At 57.4% G+C, this 22,877-nt stretch overlaps 1 protein-coding gene across 7 annotated transcripts; it reads right to left on the reverse strand.

The window, feature by feature from the left end:
• Nucleotides 1-1,642: 1,642 nt before the first annotated feature.
• On the reverse strand, nucleotides 1,643-22,612 carry CLUH (clustered mitochondria homolog). Of its 7 annotated transcripts, none has more exons than XM_037133709.2 (26): nucleotides 22,397-22,612; nucleotides 15,496-15,698; nucleotides 14,542-14,713; nucleotides 13,465-13,608; nucleotides 13,143-13,267; nucleotides 12,892-13,046; nucleotides 12,687-12,812; nucleotides 11,974-12,121; nucleotides 11,658-11,750; nucleotides 10,143-10,837; nucleotides 9,239-9,462; nucleotides 8,948-9,049; nucleotides 8,705-8,805; nucleotides 7,730-7,882; nucleotides 7,581-7,643; nucleotides 7,259-7,503; nucleotides 6,946-7,030; nucleotides 6,624-6,777; nucleotides 6,404-6,543; nucleotides 5,519-5,599; nucleotides 5,315-5,440; nucleotides 5,111-5,232; nucleotides 4,717-4,810; nucleotides 4,489-4,623; nucleotides 4,333-4,406; nucleotides 1,643-3,105 (listed from the first exon to the last, which is right to left on the reverse strand). In XM_037133709.2, the coding sequence occupies exons 1-26, from the start codon at nucleotides 22,494-22,496 to the stop codon at nucleotides 2,919-2,921; spliced, it is 4,047 nt and encodes a 1,348-aa protein (XP_036989604.2). In that variant the 5' UTR covers nucleotides 22,497-22,612; the 3' UTR covers nucleotides 1,643-2,918. The 7 variants fall into 7 exon arrangements, with proteins under 7 accessions (XP_036989604.2, XP_036989603.2, XP_036989602.2 ...); XM_037133708.2 differs by having other exon boundaries at nucleotides 8,948-9,052; XM_037133707.2 differs by having other exon boundaries at nucleotides 8,948-9,070.
• Nucleotides 22,613-22,877: the final 265 nt, after the last annotated feature.

Raw genomic sequence — 22,877 nt, forward strand, 5'->3', positions numbered from 1 at the left:
GGAGGCATCTTATTCTCAGCTTCAGGATACATAAGAATTTCTCCGTGAAATCTGACAGTTCTCAATACTTAACAAAGACGGAGGAGCAGGAGTGCAGACAGATGGTACCTTAAAAGTTTAATCTGGTTATAATCTAAGAATGTTTTTAAGTTATAAAAGTAGTACGTAAGTAGCAAATCCAAACAGAATTCGGTTTAGAGTGGAACGTGGAAGACCAATGATGTGAAGAGGTGTGGCTGAGTGTGTGCAGTTCACACCACTTGGACTGAATTTCAGTCCACACAGACCGTGACCTAACGCTTCCCAGTTCTCACACCAACCCATCCTGTGGATGCCACCACTCACCATTTTTCTTTTTCAAATTACAACAAAGTTTATTTAGAAAGTTACAGAGGTAGTGGAAGTGAGCCAGCTGGGCTGCATAAGCTCAGGAAACAAGTTACGGAAGTAAAAGAGGGGCTCTTGGAACTCAGGAGGTAGTGACACCAGAAAGGACGAAGGCAGGTTCCCAGGAGGGGGAGCGCCTCCACTCACCAGTTTTAAAAAATTGAAATCTGTCAACTAAGAAAAGGGAAAGACAAAGGGTTCATTTTACACCTAGTGCCTTGCTTCCTTGGTAAAAGAGCCCCTTGTCCAGTGGGTTGTCAAGTTATCTGATGCCACTAATACGCTTAAGGGATCAACCTTGAAAAACGGGCCTTCCCAGTACAATAGCAATAAAACCTGAACCATTCTCAACTCCCATCAGCTTTACTAGGTGATGCCCGCCAAACTGCTGTGAAGCACGTGACCAGTGTTCACAGGATAAGTCCATAGGAGGGCATGTTCAGAACACAACCAGGAGACTGCAGAGGAAGCTGGTGGGGGTGGGGGTGATGAAGAGCACGTGTCAAGGTACGCAGGTCAGTTCTTCGGCAACAGTTGAAAGAAAACCTCAAGGCCAGGGATGTAAAACACATTAGGTTTGCAATTTTTAGAGAATGTCAGACACAAAGAACTAAGTCCAAGTAACTCCAAAAGGCATTCAAGCGCACCCGTGTAAGGGCTCGCATGCTCAAGCAGCAGCCACTAGGCTCCTCCCCAGCCCCCACTTCCACCTCACAGGGCCTGCCCCTCCAGGCAGCCCAGGTGGGCTCTCCTCCCTCATCTCTCTCAATTGCCAAGAATCTTGGAACACTACCTTGGTATGGCATGTTAGCCTTCTAGTCTAGTATTCCTGGCCTTTCGGGAGTGCTACTCAAGCAAAGGGACAAGGACAGATGCCCAGAGTTTGGTTATCAGTGACCCATCAGAGCTAGCACACCCAGGGCCTGGGCTCTCACCTTGCAGCACCCTGCATTCCAGCCTGTGCACACAAAGCCCCACACAGGAGTAACCCTCAGCCTTTCTTTGCCCGTAACCAACGGGTAACATTCATCTGCGCACCACTGTCGTGGGTCTCATGACTGGCAGCCAGGTGAACCCCAGCCAGGTGTCTGTGACCCTGCTCTTCCTCCCACGTAAATGACATTAAAACAATAACCTTGAGTTTGACTTCATTTATATACATCCACATGCATTAACCTTTTGCTAATAACATTTCTGACAAAAGTCCTCACAATCAAGAAAACTGGTACAGAACACACAGGAGAGGCTGGGTAAGTAGGTTTCAAAAACTCACTTTATTCCAATGTGAAATGAAGACGTGATGGTTTAAAAACAAGAAAAAGTTCTTGATCAGCTGTGGGGATGCCTCAATCGCTAGCTCACGCCCACTCCCTTTGAAACAAGGTGTTTGGACAGATCACACCCATAAGCAGCCACCCCCAGGCAGAGGCCTCCCCTCTGAACAGCTCCCTCAAGCTCACGGGTGGCGCTCCCAGCCCCCCGAGGGCTCCAACAGCAGGCACAGAAGCAGCACAGGCAGGCGGGAAAGGGAGCAGCCGGGGCCTGTGGGGGCCACCACCTTCCATGCTATCCCCACCTGCCACACCCAGAGGTACTCTCTGTTGAAGGTGCTTGTGTGGCAAGAATGAGGTAGGGACCTGGGCTCCACAAACAAATGGCAATCACTCCTGTACCTGGTAACTTACCCCCAGAATCCATGATTCAGGACTGGTTCCCCCAGGCCCTTGCCCTACCCACTCCCACTGTGCGTTAGGCAGCTCAGGTTAAAATGGTGAGAAGGATACATTCAGACTGCAGCCCCCAAGGTATCCCCAGCTAAGGAGCAGGGAGCAGGAGGCAGACGGGTGGGGTTTGGGCACAGGGGCCTCCCCCGCCTCCCCCCACCTCAAGCACAGCCAGGCCAGACCCAACCACGATTAATAAAGCCACTGCAGCTCTCATCTTGCCACAGAGCTAAAGTGCACCCCGGCTCTCCAGCCCTGCCACAGGGCTGACTCCCTATCCCAGGACACAGGAAAGCTCCCCCTTTTTTTGGCTTTAAACCTGGGCTGCAAGCCAGGCTGGGCCCAGGGGTAGTGGCAGCAGAAGCAGCAGCCATAATGTCAAACATACAAATGACCTGAGAAATTGCATCTGCACGTCACCCACTCGGACCTGACTCGGGCTATGTACAGGTTAGGAAGGACGGATCAAGACACCAACAGGCATGGACACACTCGCACACACCTGCTTGAGGATGGGGGCGCCTGAGGGGCACCTGCCCCCCAGCTGGGAATTGATGCCCACACACTCCATTCACGTGTCTTCAATTAGGCCTCTGCATCGATATATTCATTGAACCAGTGCAAAAACATCTCTCGGGGGGGCAGGCAGGCCGGGGTCCCAGGAGGATGCTGGGGGTGGGGTTGGGGTCGGAAATGTGGAAGAAGAGGGACTTGCTTCCTCTCCCGATCTGCAGGGCGCGCCCCCCTCTCCTGGAGTCTGGATCATTGGGTAACGGGGCAGCTGACTGACTGTCCATGTCTCTCTCTCTATCCTTGCAAGCTTGGAGAAGGAGGGTCCTTGGCCCCCTGGGGCTGGGAGGCTGCATCCTCTGGGGCCCCCACTGGGTCAGGCTCGGTGGCCATGGGCTCTTCAGCCTTATCCCTGTTTTTGCTGGCTTCCTGGAGCTGGTGCCGCCGCGCCACCTCGGCTTTCAGATTCTCCAAGTCTTTTTGGCTGAGTGGAAAGACGGGGGTGGGTGTCAGAGCAGGCCTGGGCCCTCCGTCACCTCACTGGCTTTGCTTAAACTAAAACACAGGACGAAACCAGGCTCTGTGCTTTGTTCGGTGAGACACATGCATGGAATAAGCACTTTCTTCTCTCCTGAGAGCAGAAAGGCCCGTAAGTGCTGTAAAAGTAAGAACTCCATGCACTTGCCAGAGCCCCCAGTTAAGGCCCGGCTCCCGCTCAGCCTTCACACCCAGTCCAAACCTGCTGCCTCCTGTGCTCATTCCCACAGCAGATCATGCACAGAAAACGAGAGCTAGAGGGTGGGCCGCACACAGAAGGGCCGTTAGGAACTCCCTAACCGCTGGCTGACCAAACCCGTGTCCCGCCCCGTGGGAGGGAGACAAGACTGAGGGGCTCCCGAAGGCAGCACTGTTTGTTAGAACCGCACCAGAGCTCTGGGGTTTGGTTATAAACCGCACACCTACATTGGGATAGCAGGAACTCAGAGAAAGAAGGAAACCACTTTTTACATGCTGATTTGGAAAGAGTGCTCAGGTATATTAAGTGAAGAAAAAAAACACCAATACCTATGCATGTTTGCTACAATTTTGTGTAAAAAAAAAAAAAAAGAAGTAAAAAAAAGATTATAGCCCTGGCTGGTGTGGTTCAATGGACTGGGCACCGGCCTGAGAACCAAAGGGTCGCTGGTTCGATTTCCAGTCAGGGCACATGCCTGGGTCCCCAGGAGGGGGCACATGAGAGGCAACCACACACTGATGTTTCTCTCCCAATCTTTAAGAAATAAAAAAAAGATCAGTTATTTGTTCAATTATGCAGAGTATTTCCATAAGGATTCATCAGGAACTTCTCACCTGTGGCTGTATTTTCCAATTTTGAGCCATGTCAATCTATTAAATGGTTTTTTTAAAGTAATTATAATTATTTCTTTCTTTTTTTAAAAAGATTTTATTTATTCATCTTTAGAGGGGAAGGGAAGGAGAGAGGGAGAGAAACTCAATGTATGGTTGCCTCTTGTGTGTCCCCTGCTGAGAACTGGCCTGCAACCCAGGCATGTGCCCTGACTGGGAATCGAACCTCAATCCTTTGGTTCGCAGACCTGTACTCAATACACTGAGCTATACCAGCCAAGACTATTAAATGTTTTTAAAAAAACAAAAAACTAAGGGCCAGCTTCCAACTGGGAGTGGGGAACAGGTGGAGGAGGGGCCTCACCTGAGTGGAATGAAGAGGATGCCATTGATGACATTGAGCTGTTCCAAGACACTGGCCATGCTGGGGGCTGTGAACTGAGGGGTGGCAGGGAAGATGAATCACAGTGTAGGGTCTGGAGGGTTAGGGTGGGGCCCCCCAGCTCCAACCCAGACCCACCTTAAGGGGCGGGATGTTGGCGCTGGGGCCATTGCGGTAGATCTCATTCATGGTGCGCTGCAGGGCCACAGCCTGCTGGGTCAGGCACTTGAGGTACTCGGAGCTCTCCTTGGTCTTCTCATGGTCCTCGCCTAGCTGCCGGGGGTGAGAGCGGCACAGGCAAGAAGGGGTCAGGACTGCCCAAGCGCCCAGGCCCAGGTGCAGCCCCCAGTCCCTCCTGCAGCTCACCTGGGTTTTGTAGATGGTGTAGCCTTCTTTCTCATGCTGTAGGGCAGATCGGAACTCGGCTTTGCTCTCATAGACCCGGGCAACAAGGTGGTGGCTACAGGAAGTGTGGTGCAGGGGCAAAGGAAGAACATGAATAGGCCGGGGCAGTGGGGGCCTGATGGGGCAGGTATGCAGATTAATCTAGACCCTGCTCTGGAATCTACCCGAGAGGTACAAACAAGCCCAGGACTCAGAGAAGGAATGGAAGGTGACAAATTTCCTCAGGAGTCAGACCAGAGACAGAGTACTGGGTCCTGTGCCCACACTCAATCCAAGTGCTTCCTGGGACCCTGTCCCTGTGTCCCTGGGTATTTGGGCCTAGGCCCCCCAGCCCCCTAGCCCAATGTAGCCTCACCTGAGGGCCACTTTGAGGGACTTGGGCCCGTGGTACTTGGTGCTGACAGCCAGCGCATTCTCCAGGAAGCGCAGCGAGAGGTCATACTCCATCACCCCATGCAGCACCAGCCCGATGTTGTTCTGGGGGCAGTCGGGAGGGCCCTGGTCAGCTCCCGCGCCCCTGGGGCTGAGGCTCGCCCTGCCACCCCTCCTCAGCACTCACGTCCAACAGTGCCATCTCAGGGTGGTCTTCCCCGAACACGAGCAGCATGAGGTAGCGAGCGCGGTACAGCAGGCTCAGGGCGGTGGACAGCTGGCTGCTGGCAAAGCAGTACAGGGCCAGGTGCATCTGCGGGGGCAGCTGTGTCAGGCCAGGGAGGCCACGGGCCCGCCCAGCTGAGCAGCCCCCGCCCTAACAGCCACTCACATATTCCTGGATGGTGTTGGGGTGCTCGATGCCCATCACTCGCTCGCTCATCAACACAGCCTTTTGTTGGTTACTGAGGGCCTGGAGAGGAGGGGGGCTGTAATCCTGGGGTGGGTGTCTCCCCACACCCAGCCTGCCTGACTCAGGACCCTCGAGTCCCCACAGTAGCTTGGCCTCAGTGCCCTCTGGCTGCACTTCCTGTTTTTTGCTTTACGCAAAGGCAGCAGAGAAGGGGTCAGAGTTCAGCTGTGTGACAATGGCAGTCTATGCCCCACTGTGAGACTGCTCCACTTTTTAAAAATGTGTCTGAAACTTTGTTTCCTCCAAACAAAATCTATGTAAATACATGCATACAAATCTAAAACTGTCCTAAAATTAAAAAAATAAAAACTGAAAAGAAACCCGTACACAAACAAAAGTCTCTAGGACTGCAGGCCCGAAACATGCAACAGTCCCCTGGCCGCACACCAGCCGGCCACACACTAGCCAAGGACAACAGCAGGGGCGCTCCACGCGGTTCACGGAGTGTTTCTGAGGTACCCAGTGCGGTGAGTCTCAGAACTTATCCCCCCAGTGGCTCCATGAAGGGAGGCCCAGCTCTGACCCCATTGCATAGCAGCCCCCCAGGACGTCACTGCTGAGTGGTGGAGGCCCAGGCAGAACAAGGGACTCCGGGGCCCCCTGGTCTCTGCCTGCTGCTCCATGTGCCCCCTGCCTCCCAACCCCAGGGAGCGGCCTCTCCAGCCCCTCGGAGACAGAGGCTCCACTGGAAAGTAAGCCACAGGGGGTGAGAACGCAGCCCTGGCTCCCTCACTTGCCAGCTCCCAATGCCAGTCCAGGCCCAAGGCCTCTGCTGACACAGCCCCGCGGGTGCTCAAAGCCCACCTCGGCGTAGTCACCCATGATGTAGTGGAGACGGGCCAGGAGGCGCAGGCAGGCGCAGATCTCCACGTGCATAGCTCCGTACACGTTGTTGAACAGGTTCAGGGCCTCGTTGATGAGCTCGCAGCCCTCCTTCAGAAAGCCTGCAGGGCACCCCCAAGGGTGGCAAGGTCAGGGCCAGGCCAGGGAATGCCCCTCCCCCTGGCCACACCTGGCCACGCACCCTGCTGTACTTTGGCCTGTCCGCTCTGGAAAAAGTGGAAGGCGTCCGAGGCCTTGGGGTTGACGTGCTTGACCACGGGGAAGATGTTGAGCACATCTTCCTCAGTGAAGGCAGGTTTGTGGCGGCTGTCAAAGCTGTACTCCTTTAGCAGGACCTGAGGGACACAGCCAACACCTACATACCCACAGGCTGCCTCAGCCCCAGGCTCCAAGGGCCAGAACCTCCCAACCTGCCACCACGTGTGGAGAGAGAGTACCCAACGCTGTCCCTGTGGACGCCGTGGGAGCCTGGGCACAGGAGGGACAGTCCGCCCCATGCCTACCTGGATCCCGGTTTTGAGGGAAATCTCCCGCAGCAGCGTGATCTTCTGCAGGCCGTACGTCTCCACGGCCTGGTCCACAGACTCACTGGGGAGAAGTGGCAGATGGGCCTCAGAAGCCCTCCTCCCATCTCTGCCTCTTCTCAACAGTTGCCCCTCCACCCGAGCAGGGCCCAGGCGCCCTCCAGGCCACCTGCACCCTCTAGCCAGGACCTAACAGCCCTCACTCCCTCTTCCCCCAGCGAGCTCCACCATAGCTCCCCCCTTCCCCATGGGCTGTTGGAGGCCCCCAGCACCTGCCATGCCCCTTACGTACCACTCAAGGCTGAAGTCAAAGTAGTTCTTGGCCTCCTGGCAGATGTTCTTCCACAACTCCTGGGGAGTCATGACAGCCCAGGCAGTGTTATCTGCTGCCCCTGGAGGCCGGTTTCTCCTCCTCCTGTTCCTCTTCTTAGAGATCAGCTCATCAGCAGGCAGGTGGGCCACAGGGTTGGGGTAGGAGCTCAGGAAGCAGTTCAGGAAGTGACTGATGGCAGCTGAGAGGCCTGAGAGCTCAACTCCCTGTGAGGGAGGTTTGGACCAAAGTCACGAGGGCTCCTGGGCCCCACACTACCCTGCGGGGGAGGAGACAGTGCTACCTGCAAGTACGTCTTGAAGATGTGCTTGGCGGAACGGGTGATGAGCTCTCCGATGCCAATTTTCTATGATTGAAAGAGGGAAGTCGCGGTGACCCCAGGCCTCGACCAGGCCCCCCCGCTGTCCACAGCGCGCCTTGAGCACCACTCACGTAGATGTGGTCCAGCTGGTCTCGTGCCGGGCTCCGGAGCACCAGGTCCAGCACCTTGCCCAGGTAGCGCATGTTGATGCCACGCTGGCGCATCACCTCGGACAGTGTGGCCCCGTCCATGGGCAGCACCACGTGGTCCGTGCAGTCCTTCACCTGCAGGCTGCAGCCGATCAGGGCCCCACCCAGGCCCTCTGCCTCCTCCTACCCTGGGTCTCCCTTGGGGAGCTCACCACCATAAGGTCCACCCGAGGGGAAGCAGGGGATGAGGACCCCAGTTCCCAGTCAGGAAGAGAGAAGGAGAAGGAGACAAAGTAGCAGCAAGGATATGACAATTTGTCCCCCAACCTTCAACACAAGCTGAAGAAACTGGGGGACTGCCAGGCTTGATGGGGAAGCAGGGATGAGGGCACCCCACAGGTGATGTGGGCACCCCACAGGGACGAGGGCACCCCAAAGGTGAAAAACCAAGAGAGCCCAACAAGCAGCACAGGCTCCCCTGGGACCAGGAGGAAAAAAGCAGAGCTGACCACCCCTTGGACAACCCAGCGGCCAGCACGATAAGCTCGGCTCCATGGCCAAGAAAAGCATACCACCTGACCACGGAGCTGTCTTCATAGGGAGCAAGCACCCTGGCACCCAGGGGTCTACATATAAAGCTTGTGAGGGCACAGAGGACAGAACCTCCCTCTTTTCTCTCAGATGTCCCCCTGCACCTCTATCACACAGGGGCTCAGAGGACCAGCCCCCAGTCCCTGTGGAGGGCACAAGAGAGCAGAGCGGCCTCCCTTGGTCTCTTTGGGTCAGCTGCCCCTCCATACAACCAGGACAAACACCCTGCCCTGCCTGCCTTGCAAGTCAGCAGATCTAAGGAAGTCACTCCTGTGAAGGTCCCACGAGCCTCCGAGGTTGAGCCTGTACCAGCACCCTCTGTGCAGCCCCTTTGGTGCAACCCCACCCCTGTGGCCCCGCCCTCACCAAGCCAGGGATTTGGCAGGAGAGCAGGAAGGCAGCGGCATCTTTCAGCAGCTGCTTCTGGTCCCGCACTTCCTCCTGACAGGATGCAGGAAAGCGAACGCCTGCCGGAGGGAGAGAAGAGGCTTGAGCCAGTGAAGGGAGGTGGAGGAAGTGAGACAGACAGCGTTGTTGCTCAGGTCGGGGACCAGGCCCACCAGCATCGATGACCCCACACTGCTCTGCCCGCCTTATTCCACCACCTGCCTGGTGAGAAGATGTCTGGGTTGAAGCGAACGTCGAAAGCCGTACTGCTTATGGAGCCCACTGCCTTGCACGCGTTGCGAATCACCTCCCGGCTCCGTGGGTCTGCTGTGGAGACATGGCCCGCTGGGAGGCAGCCCATTCCATATTGGTGGGCCCACTGTCCTAAGCCTCCTCCCAGCTCCTTGCCAAGATGTCCATCTGCCTCTCTTTGATTGGGTCTTGAGCCACCGGTGGCAAGCACCAGCTGCCAGGACTGGCCTGGGGCTCCCCCGGCACCCACAGCAGCCGCACCTGTCCCGTCGTCCGAGGCGATGGTCTCTGCCAGCTCCTTCACCTTGGCCAGGCCACTGGCACTGCTGCCTTCCTCTTCACTTCCTGCCTCGGGTCCCAGAGAGTCTTCAGACTTGGATTCCACAGAGAGTGAGCTGCCATTTTCCAATGAGGTGGGGGTCTCCACCTTGCTGGCTTTCTGCTGCATCAGCTGCAGGGCAGCCAACTTCATGAAGAGGAGGTACCTAGAGTGTGGCAAATGGGACAGAGACAAGAAGGGCTGGCAGCAGCCTCGCTGCCCTTTCTGCTGGCTACAGGGCCCAGAGCCCGGCCCCAGGGTCCTGACTGGGTGGAGTTAGCAAACACTGAGACTAGACACCCCGACAGCACAGGCCACATCCTGCCCCATGTGCAAGCATCGGCGCCTACGTGCACGTGCCAGACCAGCACCTCTACCAGGGGCAGCAGGTCCCAGCAAAAAGCAAGATCTTCCCAGACAGAAAGAGGACAACTGGGGTGGGGTGCAGGTCAGGGAGTGGCTCACCAAGCAGGCCGGGGCTCTCAAAATTGACAGAAACCCACAGGTACAGTGAGAGGAAGAACTATTCATGGGGGGGGGGCGCACATTTGATGCACCTGATCCTCAAGCACTAGGATGCCAACGGCCTTGATGCCGTTTCCTCTCCCAATCCCTGGCACTGGGACTGTCCAAACTACCCTCACATATTTCTACACATTCCTTAGGGGGGCAGCACTACTTCAGCTGAAAGCCACTGGTCTGAGCCTGACGTGGGTGTGTGCAGGGCTAGAGCTGAGTCTCTAATGCCTGTGGCCAGGGCTAGCTCTTCTCCACTCCCCAAAGCCGCTCCATCAGGATCGGGCCCAGAAGCGCTTTTGGCGGAGGCAGCCCGGCCACGCTCCTCACCTGTGCTCCACGAAGGCGTCCACCAGCTCCTGGCGCAGGCAGCACAGCTTGTGTCGGTGGTCGCGGGGGAAGCCGACCCGGGTACACTCCTCGGGCAGCTGCTCACCAGGCACAGGGAGGAAGTTGAGGTCAGGTGGGAAGGTGCGCAGCAAGTCGAGGATGTAGTGGCGGCCGTCGTTACCGATGATGCCCTTGCACTCCACAGAGGAGCAGAGCTCCACCTCCTCATCGCGGTCGTTGAGCACCCGATGCCTCTGGATCTTGAGTGGTCGACTCGTGCGTTCCAGCAGCTCCAGGTATCGTGGGTGCGACACCACTGTCTTGCCAAAGTCGATGGAACCATAGATGACACTCTGCTCCTGGTCCCGCTCCAGGATGCCAGGGATGATGGACTGGGCCGTGACACGGTAGCCGCGGTAATCCACCACCACCGTCCCCAGCGTGTACAGCCCTTCCACGTCCACCGCGTTGTACGTGCGCACACCATTCAGGTCATTGGCAGGTGCCACGTAGGCCGCCACATCCCCACCGAAGTCCTTGTAGTGGTCACGGACGTCAAAACCCAGGCTGAAGAAGATGTTGTTCCAGATGAACATCTGCATCTTGGTCTCCTCACTGGGGTTGATGGCCATCACGTTGCCATCGATGACCGCCATGGCGCCCCGTGTGGCTGCTGCCGTGAAGTCACTGTGTACCTGGGGGGGAAGGGACCGAGGCTGGGAGGGCCAGAGAGGCCCCATCCGCGAGCACGCCAGCTTCTGTCCCACTTGGCCAAGCTCGTCCATGTGGCAGAGGCAAGCAGGCTACCTGGGGGGCTGAGGGCTCTAGCATCAGTTTCCTTACATTCAGAAAAGGGCAGGAAAGAAAGCTTTTTAAAAAAAAAACATCACTTAGAAGAGAGCTCAGCTGACTAACAAGAAGTGCAAGGGCTGGAATGGGGGTGGGACCCACCAATTCCATGCCAGGTGAACCCAGACAGGCCAACTCTTGGACCCGTTTTCTCCTCTGCGCAGTAGCGACAACAGAGGTGCCAACCTTCACAAGGTGCCGAGGGAGCACAGGGCAGGGGCTGTGGGACCCCTCCCTGCACAGCCCCCAGCAGAGCTGGCACCAGAGCACTTAGAGCTCACTCTCACCGGTATCACCTCTAAGCTGTAAGATTTTAAACTTTATTTTTTTTTTTGAAAGTACTCTTTTTCCCTCAGGTCTCTTATCTTAACAAAAGTACTAATAACATCACAGTTGGAGATTTGTACCCAGGCGAGGACCCAATGGCAGTCAGCGGAGGGCAGAAAGCCGGAATGGACCTTGTCACCCGCCCACACTGGAGGCAGGTCCCACTCCTGCCCACGGACTCCAAGCTCGGAGAGGCCAGAAAGGGAGTCGGGGGCCAGCAGAACACGGCATAGGGCACCCTGTCAGCCTGCCCCACCTTCCCACCTGTCCACCAGAAAACCAGCAACAGTGGCAGGTGGGTCTGACGCTGCCAAGTCAGGCACAAGGGGACAGGGGTACCTTGAATATGGCTCTTTCTCGAAGTAGCCGCTCTGGCAGGTTCTTGCGGGGCAGTTCCCTCGTGGTCTGCAGCTCCTCATTCCAGTCCCGGGTCTGCAAAGGGACCAGGGAGGGAGACACGGGCTCAGCTCATGCCCCACGACCTGCTTTGAGCAGCCCCTTCCTCCACCTCCCCACAGACAGCCCCATAGGCGCTCGAGTGAACAAGACAGATGAGCAGATGGAGTTTCCAGGGACACACACAGAACCCAACCTGGAACCCACCAGGGGAGAAGAAGGGAGATGACCAGAGAGGGCAAGGCCAGGCCGCAGGCACCTGTCCAGGAATGTGCTCCTCGTAGCCCAGCCTGGAGGTGTAGGCATCCTCGGCCCGCACGCAGTCCATGGCGTGCTCTGCCTGGGGGGCCGTCCAGCTGTACACCTGGAACGGGGTGGCGATCCTCTCGAACGGGTGGCGCTGGACCCTATGGCAGGCAGAGGAGGGGAGATGGGGCGGCCCGCCCAGCTCAGAACCCTCCCCTGGGCCCTTCTTCTCTGAGCCCCACAGCCAGCTCCAGTGTCTCCCTGCCCCAAGACCTGCTGCTGGCGAGTCCCACAGAGCATGAGGGCAGCTCTCCTAGAACTGCTATCTCGGGGCCTGGCCGACAGCTAGCTCCCTGAGGGAGGCTCTGGGGTGCTGGCACAGCTTCTTAGGGCAGAAAAGCTCGAGGTCAGCCCTGGCTGCTGTGGCTCAGAGGAATGAGCACTGGCCTGTGAACCAAAAGGTCACCTGCTGGATCCCTGGTCAGAGCACATGCCTGGGTTGTGGACCAGATCCCCAGCTAGGGGTGAGTGGGGGGCAACCAATATTAGTATCTCTCACACATCCACGTTTCTCTCCTTCTCTTTATCCCTCCCTTCCCTTCTCTAAAAATAAATAGATAAAATCTTTTTAAAAAGAAAAAAAAATGCTCGAGTTCAGGCTGGCTGGTTCGCCCCACCTCCTGGTGGCACACGAGACGAGGGGCAGAGATGAGGCAGAGGCGCTACCTTTTCTTCTGCAGCGCAGCGAAGTTTTTTTTGAAGGTCGGGCTGATCTGGTTGAGCAGCTCCACCAGGGAATGGCTGAGGAAGCGGGGGCTGGCAGGCTTGGGGTTGAAGTGATATGCTGTAGACCTGTAGAGAAGGTGGTCACTGGGCAGGGCGTCCCAAGAGGCTGCCCACAGACCTGGAAAGGACTCACACAAGGACTCACTGGTTCAGGTAAAAGCCCCGAGTGGATGCCGTGATGCTGACTTGCCGGTCCTCGGCTGTGATCACAAATAGGTACATGAGGTCTCCATGCATCTTGCGGTTCCCAGGAGGTGGGTTCCAGCCACTCATGGTGAGCACTTTCAGGCATTGCAAGGGCTACAGGAATGGCTCAGTGTCAGTGGGTCAGGTCTCCTGGTATGGTGGTTCCAACCCTACCAGAGACCTATTCCCAGTTTTACTCAGGAATCTCACCTTCCAGTCCCGGTTCTGGGGCTGCAGGGGACACAATGGCCGCTCCCGGCTCCCCGGCAGGATGTACTCAGGAGGCGTGCAGTCAATAGGGTCCATCTCCAAGCCCTTCTTCCGCTTCCCGCTGTCTGAGGGACCCGAGGCTGGTGGTCAACACATGGCCACCCAGGAGCCCACCATCCCCCCACCTAAATTGGCCCCAGGATGCATGCCTCTGGTCCCACCCACTGCAGGTGAGACGGCTGGGCCCTCAGTACTTTCGCTGGCCCCTGGCTAACTCGTTCCTGGCTCCTCTGCCCAGCCCTGGCCCCAGTGCATCCTTCACCTCCCAGGTCGCCATCGGTAAAGATGCTGAGGAAGGACAAGGAGTTGCAGTCCACCCCGTTGAAGGCATCGGACGGGTCTAGACTCTTGAGCAGGTCTCGGACGTGGCGTACATGGATTCGGGCCTCACGCACTGTATACGGCTCTGGTGGGAGAGAGTTGGCAGAGTTTGCCAGGGCTCTGCTCCTTGCAACCACCCAGCCAGAGTAGAGAAGTCTGGCATGGTACTACCACGGGGGTCTAGATTGTCCATTATAGGCTTCCATTCACAAATTCCATTATAGACGCATGAGCTGGAGTCCCGGTTTCAACACACACACCTGCCTGCTGGTCAGCAGGGACCCTTGTTCACAAAGAACCTTTTGCCAAAAGGCACAAGAAATGCCCATGGAAGTGCACACAGGCCACGGGGAGCCCAGATGCCCCCGCTCTGTTCACGAGTATCCTCGTGGGCGAGCAGACCTGCAGGACTGCCTGAGGCATCCAGGGGTGGCCGAAGACCTGCCCACCAGACTGAATGACAATGCTGGCCCCCCAGGGCGTGTTCTGTGAAATGTTAATGAGGGCTCTGGTGGCAGAGGAGAGAGGTTCCACAATCAATCAATTTTGAACACAGCTGGGTCACATTTTTTCCACTTATCCTCTTAATAAGCAGACACGCCTGAAACCTTTGAGCCACTTCTCCCCTGGATACAAGTTCAAAGGTTTTGTTCTGCAACCAAACCAGCCTTACCACACCAGCTGGTCACTTCACATTGGGCCTGACCTTCCCTGCTCAAGGGTTGGGAAAGTTTAACTTCCTTAAGAGATGTAATTTTTTCTCTACAGAATTTCACTGGACCAATTTCAAGCCCTTGCTTGGTATTGTCTGTTTTAATCAACTCCGATACTTAACCCAGGAAGGGGAAAGGTGCGCAGGTGATAGCCTGAGAAGCAGACCCGCGCTCCATGCTGCCTCTACACGTCTGCCACCAAAGCCTCCACACGCTCATCGCTGGCCAGCCAGGGCGGGAGGCGTGCCGCCTGGCCCTGCCTCTCCGTGCCCTCCCTTGGCCAACAGCCCAACTTCCAGACAAACCTTCTACCACGCGTAGCACTGAGCCCTCCTGCAGCCCCTCAACACTGCGCAGCTCAGAAAAGTGGTCCAGCATGTTGCCGTCCAGGTGCAGTGAGAAGCAGGTTCGATGACACGTGTCTTCACGGTCCATGAGCACTTGGTGGATCTCCTGTACCATCTCCTGAGGGGACACCTGCCGGAGAGAAGGTCCCAACCACCCTGGTGAGGACATACTTTCTCCAGCCCAAAGTACATGGGTCCTCAGAATCAATGCCCCAAATGATCAGTTTCCCACTTTCTGGCTTTTCAGTTTTAGGCCCTGTCCACATGTACAAGCCCATCTGCAGCTGTGTGCACCTGTGGGATGTACACATGTCTGCAGGGCAGAGTCTGGCCCCGTTACCCTCAGGCCTAAACTATGAGCCAGCCCTGAGCACAGCAGCAGGAGACATAACAATGGTGGAAAGAAAACAGCAATGTTGCTTTCTCCCTTGTCCAATGTCAAGGTCCCCAGGGCACAAATGGCCTCCCCACTTTAAGAAGGATTACTCTGGGACCAAGTCTGTGGGTACAGAGGACACAGGAAGGCACTGCCAGTCTACACGGCCTCTGGGTGGGCTCTCCTCTCCCAGCACCATCCTCCTCTCAGGCAAATGGTAGCAACACAGGCAGAGAGACGTGACTTTCCTGAGTACGGGGCTGGGAGCCCTGGGACCCCAACGCCACCCAGCCACTACAATACGTCCCCAACAAGGCTGGCCATCCCCGCTGCCAGCTGTCCGACAGCAATGGGACAATGGCCTGAACCTGGACCCCCAAATCTACCAGGCCAGCTCAGTGACACTGGGCAAGGCAGAGATAGCCTTTCAGCTTGTGAGGGGAGAGCCAGGGTGGGCAAGGGCAAGGTTTGGCTTTCCACCCTCATCCTCCCAAAGCAGCCCGGACCTTGAACCCCACACCTCTCTCCCATCGCACCTGTAGGGAGAAGGGCTCAATCCCTGGGGCCAAGATCTTCACAGAAAAGCCTGTGTCCTGAATAACAATGACTTCCTGTCCGGTGGCCTCCTCTCCTGGCTCCGCCTCATCCAGCCCATTTTCCCGGGGCGATTCGGAGGGCCCGTCTTCCTTCCTCAGGCGCTCTGGGCAGTCCCCATTCAGTAGCATGACTGCTGGAAGCTCTGTGGGCAACAAGGAAGGGACTCGGTAAGACGGGCCAAGTTGGTCAGGGGGGCATCCACCTCACCCACCAGGGTGGGCACATGCCCTGGAGGATGGCGCCTGCCTGTTCCCCAGACTCCGCAGCCCCACCTCAGCCCGGGCACACAACTTCCACTGCAGGCCAGTGCCAAAAGCCTTCCACGTCCCGGGCCCGCCTGTTCCCCTCACTCCTCAGTCTACCAGTCTGGCTTTCAGCTGAGCATGGTGTCCAAACCACTCTCCCCAGGGTCACCAAACCCTCTTTTTTAAAAATCCTCACCGGTGGACTTTTTTTCATTGCTTTTAAAGACATGGGAAAGGAGAGAGAGAAACATAATAAATGCAAGAGAGAAGCATCAATTGGTTGTCTTGTGTAGGTGCCTGGACTGGGAATCAAACCCACAACCCCTCAGTTACAGGACAATGCTCTAACCAACTGAGCCACACCAGCCAGGGCACCAAAGCCACTCTGAGGCCCCTACCCAAGGATCTTCTCTGGCCTAACATGTCCAGCGTCCCAGCAGCAAACTCCCAGCATCACCAGGGAATCATCTTGTCAGCATGGAATTCACCCCATTCTAGCTACCCAACCTAAACTCCACTGGTCACGGGACTGGGGCTCGTGATGGCCATGGCTCCAGTACAGGCCACGCCCCCTAGTTCAAGAGCACTACTCAGAATCTTTTAATACTCCCCATACTTCTTAGGCCAACACCCTTCGGCACCAGCCTTAAGTCCATCTCAGCTCCTACCAGCTCTCTCTGACAAGGGGTAGTTACACCAACCTACTCCCAGGCCGGGAACAGGCCACACATCTTCCCTCCCGCCTGTGCTTTTGTTTACTCTGCCCCTGATATCACATTCCATCCGGAAACTTCTATTCATTTAACAAGGCCTAAGCAAAATAAACTCTCCTCTCTAAAGAATTACTGCCTCCCAGTGTCCCCAAAGTCAGGCTTACCACCTCCAGAGCACTTGTTCTGCTGCACTCTGGGTGGTGGTCACAACAGCGCTCTCTCTTCCTCCTCCCATCTCTCCCAGGCACAACAGAAAGGCACTAAGTTAATGAATTAATTACTGTAAATGTCGTTAAGTCCAATATTTGTGAAAAGCACCCGACTCACATGCTGTGGAGAGGGGGGAAGAAGTGACAAAACCTTCCAACCATACCCAGGCACTAAGGGGGACAAAGGAGATCCTTGCCACCTGGGGAGAGGGGACCTCCCTGCAGAAACCCTCCAGCAAAACTCAGGCTGCCTGGATGCTCACTTGGCCCACGGAGCCTTCCCACCCAGCCTGCCTGGCAGCCAGACTGGCCCCTTGCAGGCCTGGGAGCTCCGGACAGGTGGGCTCACCCAGCTCTGCTCTGGATTCAGCTCATCCCTGTCCTGACCCCCCCTCCTCTTCCTCACCCAGCTGCTAGCAGTGGGGCTGAGGTGCACTTCCCCAGAGCTGTATGGGCCCTGCGCAGACCCACAGAAACATGGAGCAGGGCCCTTGGGAAAACAGATAAGCCCAGAACAGAAGGGCAAGCCAGGGTGGCCACTCCCTCTTCCCCGGGTCCCCTTAACATAGTGATAAACAGGGCTGCTAGGAACTCAGAACAGGCCCTCCTCCTTCCTCCAAATCAGGATATATGAGGCCCAGAAAAACTCAGAGTCCTGTCCAAGGTGAAGAGAAAGAGTGAACCCTGGATTTCTACACCACCATGCCACCACATTGCCCTCGGCCCTGGCCACCATGAACCTTCAGTGACCATCATCACCCCAGTCCCTGTCCCCAACACAGCTCCCCAAACTAGAAGTAGAACTCCTGAGAACCACGAGGATGCTCAAGGACCGCTCCTTCCACGGCAGGCACAGCACAGCCAGACCCAGACCCCTAGCAAGTGAGCAGCCAGGCCAAGGGGAGAACTTGGACGGTTCTGATGAAGCAGACAGGGACAGGAGGGCAGGGAGAAGGGTGGTGACTGGTCACTTTCAAAAGGCATAAAGAGAGATGGCAGAAGATATGAGGCACTTCCCCGAACTGGGTTTCTGAGAAATGCCTTGTAGCCTGGCAAGACCCTGGGATGAGAAGAGACACAGGAAAGGGCCCCCACTCAATACAGAGCAGCAGCTCTGAAGTCTGAGACCCCACAAGTGGGAAGTCAGGGACCCGACCCAGACAGGCGGCCTGCACTCCCTGAGTGTGGGCCAGGGAAGACGGGCAAGAGGGCCGGGAAGACAAGGCAAGGGTGGCCACAACTCCCACTCCCCCTTCTGCAGCCCAGGGAGCCTGCCCAGAAGGCACCAGGCATTCGGTCCCCATCCCCTATCAGATTTCAAAGGAATGTGACTGGTTCCCAGGGGCTCCACTCCCCAGGACAGTGAGACCTACCCCTCCTCCTTCCTCTAAGGGCCCCTAAAAGTCTCTCCACCACTGCAGTAAGGCCAAGTGATCTCCCCACAAGAGGCTGGCCACCTGGCTCACTGCCCCCACAGCCCACCTGGTATGGTCAGCAGCTGACCTCTCCTGCGCTCTGGAGTCTCTTGACCGCCATTTCGGCAAGGCAACTGGCTCTCCGGCTCAGGCCCGGCGCTGTCTGTGTCCCTCATTCCGGCCTCTGTCACTACCCTTGCCCCCATGCAGCTGGTCGGCCCAGGGCTGGAGCTCTGGCTGGCTTCGGGTTTCAGTGGGGCCAGGCCTGCTGAAGCAGCCACAGGAAGGGCACACTCCCCCTGCCTCGAATCCTGCTCAAGGTCGGCCAGAAGGACAGCTGTGGGCCAGGAGGCCCTGGCGGCTCCACGACCCCAGGTCGACTTGCTACCAGCACTCAGACCTGCCTCCCTGTGTCCCCCAGAAAGAGGGTCACTACTGACAAAGCTGTTAGGGGGGCAAGAGAACCCAGAGTTTGGGGTACCTGGGCCCCTCAAGATCGAGGGCCCTGGGGACTGGTTGGCAGAGGCAGGGCCCAGCAAGGGGGTCCTCTCCTCAGCCCCAACCCCAGCGGGAGTGGGCCCGACCGCTTCAGCCAGCTGCCGGCAACAGCTGGTGCAGACCCAGACCCAGGCCATGAGGTGGCCAACCCTGTCTACCAGTTGCAGACGCTGAGCACCGTCTGCCTCCTGGGTCAAGGGGCTGGCTGGGGCCTCTTCATGCTGTCCCCTGCAGGTGACCCTTTCTGAGAAGTCACCGGTTCTGGTGGGAGGAGGTATGGGCCCTCTGTCTCCCACAGAACAACTGCACCCGTGCCCCAGGCCTCCAGCTCCAACAAGAAGCTGGCAGGCTCTGCCTTCCCTTCCCAGCAGCCCCTGCTCTGCCAGGAGAACACCAAGTCTCTCCCCCGGGAAACAGAGCTGGCAGCAAGAAGCCAAAGGCTGTTTAGCTGTGAAGAAGAAACATGTGGAGAAGGAACATGCCCAGCCTCGCCAGGGCGCCTTCCCAGGGCCTCTGACTTGTTGCCACGGCCCAGCCAGGGCTGCTCCGGCATCCATACTAACCAGGGTGGAGGCGGGGAGCCAGGCTCACTCCAGCCCCCTCCCCTCCAGTCCAGTCCTGTCCCAGGTGGCCCGCAAGGGCCAGGCCCTCAGCCTCTCCATAGCGCCCACCAAGGGTTCAGCCTGCATACACCAGACATGGTGCTAACGGCCAGGCCTTGGCAGAGCCCCTCTTATCCTACCCTCCTTCCCAAACACAACCTAGCCCTCTGGAGAAGGCAGTGGGGCAGGCGCTGGTCTCTGAGTGGTGGGGAACGAGGGAGGTGAGTACCTCCATTCAGGGCACCACAAAGCTATCCTTCCAGGCCCAGCCCACAGCCATTCACTCCATCAGCCCAGCCAGCCCATCTCACTCAATGAAACTGAGGTTCCAGATAGCTAGTAAGCAAGCTGCCCAAGGTCACAGAAGCAATGGGCAGCCAAGCCAAATCAAAAACAAAAAACAAAACAACCCCCAGGTCCGTGAGATGCCCAAGCTCTGGCATCTGAGGGCAACTCCCCCAGGCTGCGGCACCCACATGGACACCCTTCCTCCTCCAGGCTCCAGGACTCGGCCTGGGAGGCAAATCTCTCTCCAGCCACAAGATCTCCCCACAAGCCTCTACACCCCTGAGCTAGCACCCCCTCTTCTCATCACAGGGAGCATTCCTGAGCATGTAGGCATTAGGGAAAGAGAAAAAGTGGTCTTCTGCAGAATGTGAAGGGGTCACCCAAACAGCACTGAGTACATACATCCCTAGTCTTCACTGGCTAGATCAGAATGAATAGATAAAGCATAGCCCTGCCCTGTCCTGGGAGCACAGGGACCCCAACAACAGCAGAAAGGAGGGGGCAGAAAAGAAACTAGGCCATCTCAGGTGGCCTCTGTGTGCCTTCCCCAGCCTGGAATGGCCTCACTCGGTAGACTGTGCCAGGGCCCAGCCAGGCCCCGCCAGGCCCCACCCCACCCACAGCCTCCCAGCACGTGAGGCTCCAGCAGGAAGTAAGGCCCCAAAAGACACATCACTCAACCCAGGAGTCCAGGGCTTCAAGGGAAAGAGGTGGGGACAGGCAAGCAGCCTATGGAAGACCCCAAGGATATAGGCATTTCTCTTCCCTCCTTCCAGTTCCCCCAGGCCAGAAGGCCTTGGGATAGTCCAAGGCTCCTCAAGCTATACTCTGACCTACCAAGAGAAGAGTTGTGAGATCCTGTCGGGGAGCTCCTTTGAGCCCCCAAGCTCCTCTCCAGTCTTCCAGCCCCTTTTCAGCTCTGGGCCCCAACTCCAAGGAGCCCTCCCCTAAGCAGAAGGAATTAGACACACCAACTGCAAACTTGAAAAACCTGCCTGTTCTCTTAACCCCTAAAAGCAGTTTTATTCCCAAGAAGGTAACTGACCTTTGCTTCCGCCCACAAAAGGCCCTGATCACCTCCTCAAGGGGATGGGGGAGCCTTCCAGAACTGGGCCCTGAAGTAAGTCAGAAGCCTGGGCAAGAGTCTGAGGCAAGAGCCTGGGCAAGAGTCTGGGCAAGAGCCTGGGCAAGAGTCTGCGATGGGTCTCCATTAATTCCCTCCCCCTTCTCCTACCTATCTATACTAGCTTCCCAGAAATGTAAGGAGCCTATCAGTGCTCCACCAATAGTATGCCCCCAGTTTCCCCAAGACAAATAGCTGAGCCTTTCTCTGACGGCAGGTTGCCCCAGACAGAGCCTCTCAGCATGTAGCTGAGGAGGGGTCTCACTCAGACCCTCAGAGGAACCCTCCAGTAGACACCCCCTACTCCTTAGCCCTCACTTTGGTGTATGATCCCAGCCAGTGTGCCTGTCCCAGCTTCTTCCGGGATACGCAGGGCAGCCTTGGCATACTGGCCTTGAGCTGGAGATCCAAATGCTCTCATCAGCCAAATCACAGTGTGACCTTGGGCAAGTCGCTTCATCTCTTCAGGCCTCTTTGTTAGAGGGAAAGTCAGCCAGCCCCTCTTATCTGCCCCTCCATCCAGAGTCACCTGAGGGCAAAGCCTGCAAGGTTGGCGTCATCAACATCCGTCCTTCGGCCCAAACTCTGCCTTGTTCAGGCAATCGGCAAAGCTCCACCATAGCCATCCCCTACCAAAAGGTAACCTGTCTGTGACAGGTGGCAGGGTCAGAGAGCCTACCTGACACTGTTTGCATCCCAACTCACCACCAGAGGCTGGGAAGGGAAACGAAAACAAGTCCTGCTGAGGAGAGTTGGAGGGGAGTGGGAAACACAGGTAGTTCTGCCCTCCATTAGGGGGCAGAAAAGGACCACAGCCAATGCCTGAGGCTCTGAGGAAGCCATGGAGCTGACAAACTGACAGGCTGGGCAGGAGCTTCAACCTCAAAGTCGGACTCTGAGACAGGACGGAAGGGAACAGAAGGCCCAGGAGAAGTGGAGAAAAGCAGGCCCCACCAGAGAAAGCAGCAGCCACTCCCAAGGCCAGGGCCACACAGTCCCCATGGGAGAGAGCTGAGAGCTCCATGCCACACTGACGACCTTTGCCTTAAAAACTGCCACTGTGAGCCGACTCTCTTTTCGCAATAAGGCGGGTTAATGATCAAGTTCTGGCACAAACACCTCTTCCTGCCAAGGAGCTTGGCTTTGGCCCCACACACAGGCAGACCCCTAACCTGGCAGAGAGATCGGAGCCTGAAGACCTACGGTTAAAGTCTTAACTCTGAGAATGTACCAGAGAAACGCCCTGACAATACTCATCCTAACTATCGCTCTTCCCACGGACCAAGCCTGGGAGGTCCCAATTGGAGCCTCGCTTGTAGCGCTGCAGTCGAGCAAAGTAACGCTTGGGACCCTGACGTGAAGGAGCAAGTGTCAGTGACCCCAGCCCAGAGTGCTCCCCAGGACCCCGGCGCAGAGGGGGTGGGGCCGCCGATTCTATCCACCTACGGCAGCGGCGCACCCCGAAACCGCGTGTGCACGCACGTGTCCCCGCGATCTGGCGCGCGTGTGCCTGCCGCCGCTGCCCTTCCCGGGACCCCACGTGCGAAGCCCCGGCCGGCCGCAGCCGGGGGCGACAGTGAAGGTGACCTTCAGGGCGGGGGAGGCCGGGTGAAAGGCCCAGCAAGAAGCAACCCAGACCGCCGCGGAGAGAAGACGGCGGTCCCCGCGGAACCCTGTCCCAGCTCTCCCCGCTCAGCCCGGTCCAGCCTCCACAGCCTGACTCCCCGCTGGTCCCGGCCCCACTCACCGGCTGAACCCGGCCGCACCTTGCCACCAGTCTGCGAGCTAGGCTCCCGGGCGCTGTCGGCCGGACCGGCCGCCGGCAACTCGTCCGTTTTGATGACCATGGCGGCGGGATCCGGCGTCCGGCTCAACTGTCGGTGCCGCCCGCCGCGCCACTAACCCAAGTGCCCTGCTCTCCGCGGCCGCTGCGGGAAGGACGGAGTCACCGGCCCACGTGGTGCGCGCTGTAACCTTTGACCCCACCGCCGCTTCCCCTGCCCCGCCTCCGCGCCCGACCGGGCCCACGGCGGCCCGCGACGAACAAAATGCATGACGCTGGTTTGGCCCTCCAGTAACGCGGTGACTCTTCCCGAATGTCTTAAAGGGAACGTACACTGATTCAGAGAAGAGAGTGGCTTCGAGCCTCCTGGAAGGGCGGGGCTTCAAAGAGACGTCCCGGCAGTTTCCTCCCAGTAGGGCGGGCACCTTGACCTTGAGTGAAGACT

Source organism: Artibeus jamaicensis, unplaced genomic scaffold (genome assembly GCF_021234435.1).
Source record: "Artibeus jamaicensis isolate MK-2021 breed Jamaican fruit bat unplaced genomic scaffold, CSHL_Jam_final contig_2790, whole genome shotgun sequence".
Taxonomy (NCBI): Eukaryota; Metazoa; Chordata; class Mammalia; order Chiroptera; family Phyllostomidae; genus Artibeus; species Artibeus jamaicensis.

Coding starts and splice junctions, on each gene's coding strand:
- CLUH (XM_053662729.1), bottom strand. CDS start 18,773: ATGGCCTGGGTCTGGGTCTGCACCAGCTGTTGCCGGCAGCTGGCTGAA. Junction 6,778..6,945: donor CCCTCAAAACCGGGATCCAG/GTAGGCATGGGG, acceptor TGTGTCCCTCAG/GTCCTGCTAAAGGAGTACAG. Junction 5,441..5,518: donor CCAACACCATCCAGGAATAT/GTGAGTGGCTGT, acceptor CTGCCCCCGCAG/ATGCACCTGGCCCTGTACTG.